The 8,415-nt window shown below is 38.4% G+C and overlaps 1 protein-coding gene across 3 annotated transcripts; it reads left to right on the top strand.

The window, feature by feature from the left end:
* Positions 1–686: 686 nt before the first annotated feature.
* On the top strand, positions 687–7,463 carry LOC102199078 (zinc finger protein 483-like). 3 transcript variants are annotated; one of them, XM_005733321.1, is made up of 4 exons: positions 687–1,053; positions 1,928–2,067; positions 2,218–3,212; positions 3,485–3,549. In XM_005733321.1, exons 1-4 carry the CDS (start codon positions 895–897, stop codon positions 3,502–3,504), a joined length of 1,314 nt encoding a protein of 437 aa, XP_005733378.1. In that variant the 5' UTR covers positions 687–894; the 3' UTR covers positions 3,505–3,549. The 3 variants fall into 3 exon arrangements, with proteins under 3 accessions (XP_005733378.1, XP_005733376.1, XP_005733377.1); XM_005733319.1 differs by having other exon boundaries at positions 2,218–7,463; XM_005733320.1 differs by lacking the exons at positions 687–1,053; positions 1,928–2,067 and having other exon boundaries at positions 3,150–3,212; positions 3,485–7,463.
* The last annotated feature ends 952 nt before the right edge of the window (positions 7,464–8,415 follow it).

Genomic DNA, 8,415 nt, shown 5'->3' with positions numbered 1-8,415 from the left:
TATATATATATTGGTATACTTTGAAAAACGAATATAATTTGTAGCATATGCAATAACTATGCACTTAATTCTTCATACTTTAAATATTTCATAGCAGCTAAGAATTTTTCAGTCCTTGACCTTCCTCGACATTTCCTGCGACATTAAGGGTTGTGACCCTCTTTTTAGTTCCACTGGACTTGTTTTTATTATTTACTTTGTGATGCAGTAGTAGTGCTACTGCACACTTTTTAGGTTAAATGTCCTGCTGCGTTGTGGACGGAGGTGTGGCTGTGACATTAGAGAGCTAAAGAGATTAGAAAGGCGTGACAGGCACATGGTGTGGAAGGGTGGAGAAATGGCTTAGTATGGCGTTGTCAACAAAACGTCAGCTGAGGGGGACTGGCTCGTAGTCCTGACACTGGAGAAGCTCCCCTCTGTAGAATCAAAGCAAATAGAAATACTTAAATACATCCCACTTTTCTTTTTTAGTGCTAATCATAATGCTTTTCTCTAACTTTACCATTTCAGCAGAAGACTGGTGGAGACTCAGAGCTAACAGAGTAATTAATGTTTTGATAAGATTAAAATCAGCTGTGCACTCTGAATGTCTATAGTTCACGTTAATTGCAGACTATTTTATAACTGTCCATGACCTCTGACCTCTCAATAAAAATAAAAGCTCCTTAAAATAGTTCCTGCTTCTGTTTTATTGTGGGTATGAGGGACTTAATAGGAGCTTGCACTGTCTTTTGTCTGATGTGAGTACAAACACTGGTTCTGATTGCTTTAGTTCTGTGGTATCTTGTTGGCTGTCTGTGGGCTGGTCTCAGTCCTCTCCCCAAAAGAGGCTATGGAGATTCTGACGTTAGACGCTAGCACTCCTTATAAGCACCTGTCCATTCATGTCACGCCATGCTCCCAATAGGAAAAGCGTGTGATTGTTTTCCGAATGAGACAGTGTGCGTAGATAGTAAAGTGGTACTATATATCCTGCATATACAGTTCTTTTCTTCATTTCACTGCAAGCAAGACAGCCGAGGTTTGTTGTTTTTCTTCCAACATAATATGGAGGTAAGGGATCATTTTTCCTAATGTACATTTGAAATAGTATGTTTGATCAGTTTAATAGTCAGGTATAAGTTTGGAGTTCAGAGTAGATTTTTTAGCATTTTTGTTGTATATTAACAAGAAACAAAGACATTTATTGACAGCTGTGTGTATTTAAAATCTGATTTTTTCCCATGTGCTTAAAGTAGTTCTAGAAATTTAGAAAACCTCATAAAGAAATGTCTTATGATTTTAACAGCTTATATATTTAAGAGAAAGGCAGTCTGCTTTTATATTCTTCGTGTGTGCACATTTTCTTTAATTTGGCAGAAATGGGGACATAAAGCTCTAGAATACATGTCCTTACTAAGTTTTAACATCTGTTGGATAGTGCATTTTAGGACAAAATCTTTAAGCCTTAAAATATGCTTTAGATAGTGAAATGTTTAGGAAGCACGCAGAGCTTTTTCAGATTTGTTTTGATCACTTTAATTATTCCTTCTGTTCAAAGTAACCTAACCTTGCCACTGTTCAGTGATGGGTGATACAATCCAAATCCAATCGATACAAAAATGTAACCCCGCTTATCTGAAGGCAATAAGGTGCTTTGGCAGTGTGAGCAAAATTATCAGGTGTATTTACTCTTTGCAGTGACAAACTGCAAGTGATAAACTGACAAAGTTTGGTAATTAAGGAAGTGTATTATTGAGATTCGCTGCCCTAGTTCATCAAACATGGACAGTGGAATCATCTCATTAGCTTCAATGCACTGATTTTGATTAATTTGATTTTGTCACCTGATTAATGCTGTGTCAAGTGTCTTTATGAACGTGTTCGTACTAGCACTTGATTATAATAAGCAAGAATCTATTTTTACTTACTGCTCTGTACTCTCCAGGTGGCACCTTGTGCCCAGGAAGTTGGTAGACATGCGGCATTACTGTTGGCTTATCTGAACTTGCAGAGAAAACAAGGCCACTTTTGTGACCTTGTGCTCAGACCGGGACAGAATGCAGGTCAACTTTACCCCGCACACAGGTGAGAAAAATAAGCTAATAACAAACAAACACACCAACATATACATATCATCAAACTGCCCAATGATATCATGATTATACTAACAGTGTATGTCTTACACGATGTTCAGGATTTCAGACCTCACCACAAAACTGCTCTTTGTTCCCCCAGATGTGTGCTGGCAGCCTCTAGTCCAGTGTTGGCATCTGTCTTGTCCTCTGCTGGCGCTCTGGTGGAGCTGCAGGCCAAATGTCTCTCTGACTCTGTATTAACACCTCTTTTGGACTATATTTACACAGGGGATTTGCCCTACAGTTACGGCCAGCAACAGTATTATAGTCTGCTCACAGCTGCCTGCTACCTGCAGATGGATGAACTGCAAAAGGCTCTGAGGGCTCAACAGCAGACTGAGGTTTGCACTGCAAATGGCGCAGAGGCTTCTGCTGAAGCTGAAAAGAATTCTTATAGGACAACTGTGAATACCTCCCCTCATATGCCATCAACATCCAGCATTTTTACCTTTAGAAAACCTGACAAAACAAACATCTCCAGTGAACAAAGTATGACAACTTCACCAGACAGCGATATTCAGTATCAGGATTCAGACAATGTGGATCCGTTTAGTGAAAGTCAGATGCTCTCAGCTGCTATGGATTGCAGCACTGATGAAGTAGAAATAGATACAGGTAGAAATAGCAGAGACCACTGCAGTGGAAGGGATGCAAGGACTTTAAGCTATCCAAGTGCACCCTGTGGTATACTTGAAAGAACTGAAAGGAGCACAAATGCAGGACATGCCAGACAAGCAACTTATCTAACGCCACAGCATTTGACTCTGAATGTCCCTAGCATTGCTGAAGTGTATCACACGTCTAAAGTGGACAAAGAGGCGGAAAAGGATCGGCTTAATCCAGCTGGCATCTGGCAAAGGTACACAGGTGACACTCTGGTGAGGACAGCTGAAAATAGGAGGAGCTCATCTTCATCCCCACATTCATATTGTGCGGCAGTACCTGTCATCTGTCACAGCAGCAGAGCAGCTATCCCCCAGCTAGCAGATGTGTCTCCTGTGTCTCCCTGCCATTCAGCCCTCCAGACTTCAAGCAACTCCAGCAGGTCTCCAGTCTCACGTTCAGCGAGCATAGAAAATGACAGCATTATTGAAGGTATTACATCTAAATGCAAAAGTCAATATCAAGCACAGAGCCAGGAATACGGCCACAATAAAAAACACACTATTACACTAAATCTGAATAACAAGGATAATTTAGATCAATGTGCTTTACAAGATTTATATTACAAATCCAGTGGAGGTAGATCTCATTTTGACAGCAGCGATTCAGATCATTTTACAATGCAGGGCAATGAATGTGTTGACAGAGGATCATCTCACTTTACCAACAATAATGATCAGCATGCTTATTGTGATTCCTTTCAGAAAAATACACACAATCTTAGAGAAGATTCAGTGCTGCAGAGTAAGGACTGGAGTCAAGAATTGAAGCATAAAATTGATCTCAGGTTTGATGATTTCTCAACCAAAAAAAAGCAGCTGGATTTCTTTGAATCCTACAATGTCAGCAAATTGGCAACAGCAACAGCAGAACCAGGAGGTCTGAGAGCTGAAGTTCCACTTATTGCTCATCCTGTGGAGGACTTAAACACAGAACATCTAGGTCCAGAGGAAGAGGTGAAAGAGGAACACAGTTACTCTAATAGAGTTCCAGCTGAAAGTGATATACAGGACAGCCACTGCAACTATGAACCAAAGAAAGGGTACTCAAACATATACAGAGCTGACACAAGTGCAAACAATGCTCCTTCTAACCATGATTCAAACTACAGTCCTACAGCGGTGGACACCAAAGAATACCTTGCTGATAGCTTCCCGAAAGCTCTGCAAACTGAAAAGACCTCAGGCACTGACATCACAGAATCACATTCGATTTTTACAATGCCTGCGGACAGAAACATGTCTGACACCAGTGTTGACAGTGCTGTGAGACACTCTTATCATGGACATCTTCGTTATCATTGCCTACAGCATGATGATATGCAAGAGGATGTGCACTTATTGCAGGGTGGTTCTGATCACAAACGCTCCCACTTAAACCACTTTGATGATTCTGATGGTTCAAGTGAGGAGGAAGACTTTGGTGCCTTTGAGAGTCCCCTAAAGCAGCACTACAGCTCAACAGAGACTACAGACCAGTTTCTTCTTCTGGATATTAGCACAAGACCTGCAGAACTACTAGTATCCTGCAAACACCGATCTGGCATAGAAGAGAAAGGGGATATGTTTGAAACTGGAATCTGGGCATATGATGGAGCAGAGAGGTACGAAAAAACATCTGTAGCATCTGTTGAAATGAAAACATTTACGGCTAGGGCTAAATTTGGAACTGGGAGACTTGATATGGGTGGCACACACTGGGCTGCAAAGACAAATGCTGAGGAAAGAAAGACTGTTGTTCAAAGTAGTCCAGCTGTTGAGACTATTCAAAATTCTTGCATTGTGTCTGAAGTTTCCAACCTTAAAGAAGGTGAGAACCAAACCATTACCTTGACACACTGTTCACCTCCTGGAGTGTCAGACTCCATGCAACCCTCTGTGTCTTTTTGCATGGCATCTGGGCTTTCAACCAGCATGCCAACCAATAGATCAGCTCATCTGTCATCTCCTGTTCACCACCCATTCCAATGCTCTCTATGCGACCGTTCCTTTAGCCAGCGAGGTTCTCTAAATAGACATGTGCGGAGCCACCTTGGTGTAAGGCCCTTCCCCTGCCCCCGCTGCCCTATGACTTTTTCACGCCAATACCGTGTCACCGAGCACATGCGTGTTCATCAGCGATGTACCCCTGGGAATGATTTTCAAAAGCCTCCTGCTTCATCAACTTGAGACTTTGAGGAAAAGCTAGGAAACTGAAATGCATTTTTCATTATAATATAATGTGTGTTAGGATGACAGTTTCCTTTAGTGTCTTGCAAATATATATAAGACAGGGAATTTTTTTACATGTTCGATTTTTAAAATCAGAACTTGCAGATGAAAGTTAGTGACTTTAATTAATATATATTAATATTAATATGGGCTATTCTAAATAAGCAAAAACAGTAGGAGGGCAAGAAAGTAAAGAAAAATAAATGTTGTGGATCTTAATCATTTTAATATGCAGCAGTAGGTAATCCTGTTGATTCACAGCTAGAGCATCCTGGATTCAAACCAGGGCAGGGCCCTCCTGTTTGGAGTCTGTGCATTTCATCCGACCTCTGGGATATCTGGTTTCTGTCACCAGCAAAAACAAGTGTTCTTGCGCCCTTGACAAAGGTAATAAAACTGGTGGGAGTTGTTTCCCATAATGTGTTCAGTATAGAGAATTTGTTTTTCTACAGCCATTAAATAAAATAATCTATTAACTGAACATAGTGCAAAGGCAACATATCAAATGCATAAACAGAGAATGAATCAAATGAAATGCTTTTTTGAATTTGATGCCAGCAACACATTAAGAACAGAGTGCGAGACAAGGCCATGTTGGCAGTGATGCATCATCTCTGATATCAGAAACCCTGTATAAGTATTTGGCAACTGAGGTAACTAAATGCTGAAGTTTTAAAGGCAATATGTTTCCCATTCTTACCTTAGTGGAAGATTTTAGCCTTTAAAGACTCTTTAATTGTTGGAATGTTATTTTGACTTTCACTTGTTGAAATGAGCCTTTCCTTACAAGGGTATTCTTTTGGATGAAAGGACTTATTCCAAAACCTGTATACTAATCCACTAATATTCCTCTATATCATGCAGTACTTTGAAATGTGCATTGATAACAAACCACATGGCCCCACTTCTCTTTACTGCAGATTTTGTTTTTCATATATACATGTGTGCATGTGAGGATGTTCATTTTTAATCTTTGCATTTTTTTTTCCGCTAACATTTGTGAATGCAACAACAAATCTTGTGATTAAATATTCCTGAGCCTATGCAGTTATTTCCAGTACAGAACAAATTTGGTTTTAAATACAGTTCTGCTTAGCTGCCATGTCACCATTGGCCTTTGTGAATATCTCTGCATACACAGATTTCTTCAGATTTTCTGTATCTTTCAGTGATATTATGTAGCTGTGTCTTAAATTGGAAATATTGTTCTTAAATTGTCTCTTACAGAGTTGTGAATTCCTCCATTCCTCTGAAAGATGTGTCCTCTTTTTTCTGTTCCTTTTATAACCAGTCATGTTGTTTAGTCATTGTCTTCCTCCATGTCACCCTATCCTAGCATTCTCCTGTTAGCCCTAAATTTACATATCCTTCATTCTTCACCATTTTTTAAAAATTGCCCCATTATAACATTTGCTTACATCAAATTCAAAAGTATACAATTTTTAACAGTTGATATATTCCCTTTTTACTATTTTAAGCTAAACATATGGTATGACTGATTTGCAAATCAGTATGAAACCCAGAAGCAACCTGGAAAACAAGGTGGCATTTCCCTGCAAACTAAGTGTAGAACAAATGAATATTTTATGTTTATATATTTGGTATTTCACAATAACAATGTGAAAATAATGGCCAAATCCACAGAAAATACCATTCTGCAGCTTCCTTATCTGTTCGGCTTGCAGTTTACCGTACTGGCAGCTATTGCGTTCGCATATCAGTGTAAAACACTCTAAAAGATTGCGGTATACTACTGGCACCAAACAACAGACAGATACCAGCTCATGCACAAAGTAGATCATTTAGTATCTAAACAGATAGAGTTTATTAGAGACCAAACCGAGTAAAACTCAATAATGACTTCACATTCACCAGGTAGCCAGAACCATGACATTTCCTCTCTGTGTGTGATTTAATTTAAAGATATTACCATGTCAACTAACTGGCTGGTACATTATATTCCAAAGTTGCTTTCACGGCCTTTCACTTCCACAGGTACCAGAGCTGTCTAGTCTAATGCAGAGAGGGAGACACACACATATTCTATGCTCTTATTAACTTTACATGTTTAGCCATTAAGTAGTGTAGTAGATCTTTGCCATAATATTGACTTCATTCCATTTAGTGTTGTGATTCTGAATCTCTCTATATGTAATAGTTATATGTCTCACATAGTGTTCCCTGTAAGAGAGGACAGCTTGTTGGGTGTCACAGTGTTTGTGCCAATGGTGTGAAACATGAGTCAAGGGCAGCTATGAGGTTCTGTGCATGTTCTGTCTGGTCTATTCCAAAATATTTCTGTTAGGGACAGAAGGGTGAAAAAGGATCATATTATTTGGTATCTTACACCTGGTATGAACTATTGGTACCTTTGATAGGTAAATACATATATAAATAAAAGGGCAATGCAATTTATGAGAGGTGCTTTAAGTTCCTAAGATTGTGTTTTCATGTTCTGAAGTTCCCGCCTATTTTAATTTTTTTTTTAAAAGTTGGGTTATTAACTTGTGATGCTAAAAAAAACCCTTGTAGGACATTTACTTGTGTACTTATGATTAATAAGGACTGTTAATATTGTTTTGTTATACTAATGTAATAGTTTGGGCTCTATGGCTTTTGAAACATTAGCTGTGAGATGAGCAGTCTCCAGATAAAATCAATCAGCTGATCTAAGAACACTGGAACAGTCAAACTGCAAAGTGAGACAAAGACAAACATTTCTGATAAAAAAGATGTAATTAATTTTGAGATCATTTAACTTTAATATTATAAGAATGTAACATTGTACTTTAACTGCATTAAAAGGTTTCATGAAAAATGTTATGATACCTTAAAAATATTTGTGTGTGTGTCTTTCTTGCATCTCCTTTCTGTTTCTTTACTAACATACAAACACACATATATCAGCACACATTACAAACAAATACAATTAGTAGGGAAATATGAAAAAAGGTGCAACACATGCAATAATGCAATTAATTAATTGTATTAATTTTATAAGGAACCATCAGAATAGTTGCTAAAACTCAGTTGAGGAGGTGCCCCAACAGAATTAAATGGCAATATCTAATTAATTAAGGTAAATTGGACCAGTAAATACATTTGTACATAAATTTGGTTTATTAAGGATAATATTAGCATGTGACATGGAATTTGAACCATACTTGTATGAAACAGATTATTAATTTGTTCCTTATTGATTTATCAAGTTTATGTTAGGTTATACACCATGCAATTTCAAAACGATGCATTGAATCTGCCGCTTCAGCAAACTAAAACTAAAGGGTTTGTTTATACAGTATATATATATTTCTTCTCTTAATTTTTCACACTTCAGACAGTCCTCTTGTGTTTGCTATTCAACTGACGAATCAGGCGATGCAGCAGTCATCACTACAATGGCCTAAAGGAGGAGAAAAAATTAG

The sequence above is a fragment of the Pundamilia nyererei genome, unplaced genomic scaffold, assembly GCF_000239375.1.
Source record: "Pundamilia nyererei isolate P.nyererei 1_Seehausen unplaced genomic scaffold, PunNye1.0 scaffold00051, whole genome shotgun sequence".
Classification (NCBI taxonomy): domain Eukaryota; kingdom Metazoa; phylum Chordata; class Actinopteri; order Cichliformes; family Cichlidae; genus Pundamilia; species Pundamilia nyererei.
This window is presented reverse-complemented; position numbering and strand designations above follow the sequence as displayed.

Coding starts and splice junctions, on each gene's coding strand:
- LOC102199078 (XM_005733319.1), top strand. CDS start 895: ATGCTCCCAATAGGAAAAGCGTGTGATTGTTTTCCGAATGAGACAGTG. Junction 1,054..1,927: donor TCTTCCAACATAATATGGAG/GTAAGGGATCAT, acceptor TGTACTCTCCAG/GTGGCACCTTGTGCCCAGGA. Junction 2,068..2,217: donor CAACTTTACCCCGCACACAG/GTGAGAAAAATA, acceptor TTGTTCCCCCAG/ATGTGTGCTGGCAGCCTCTA.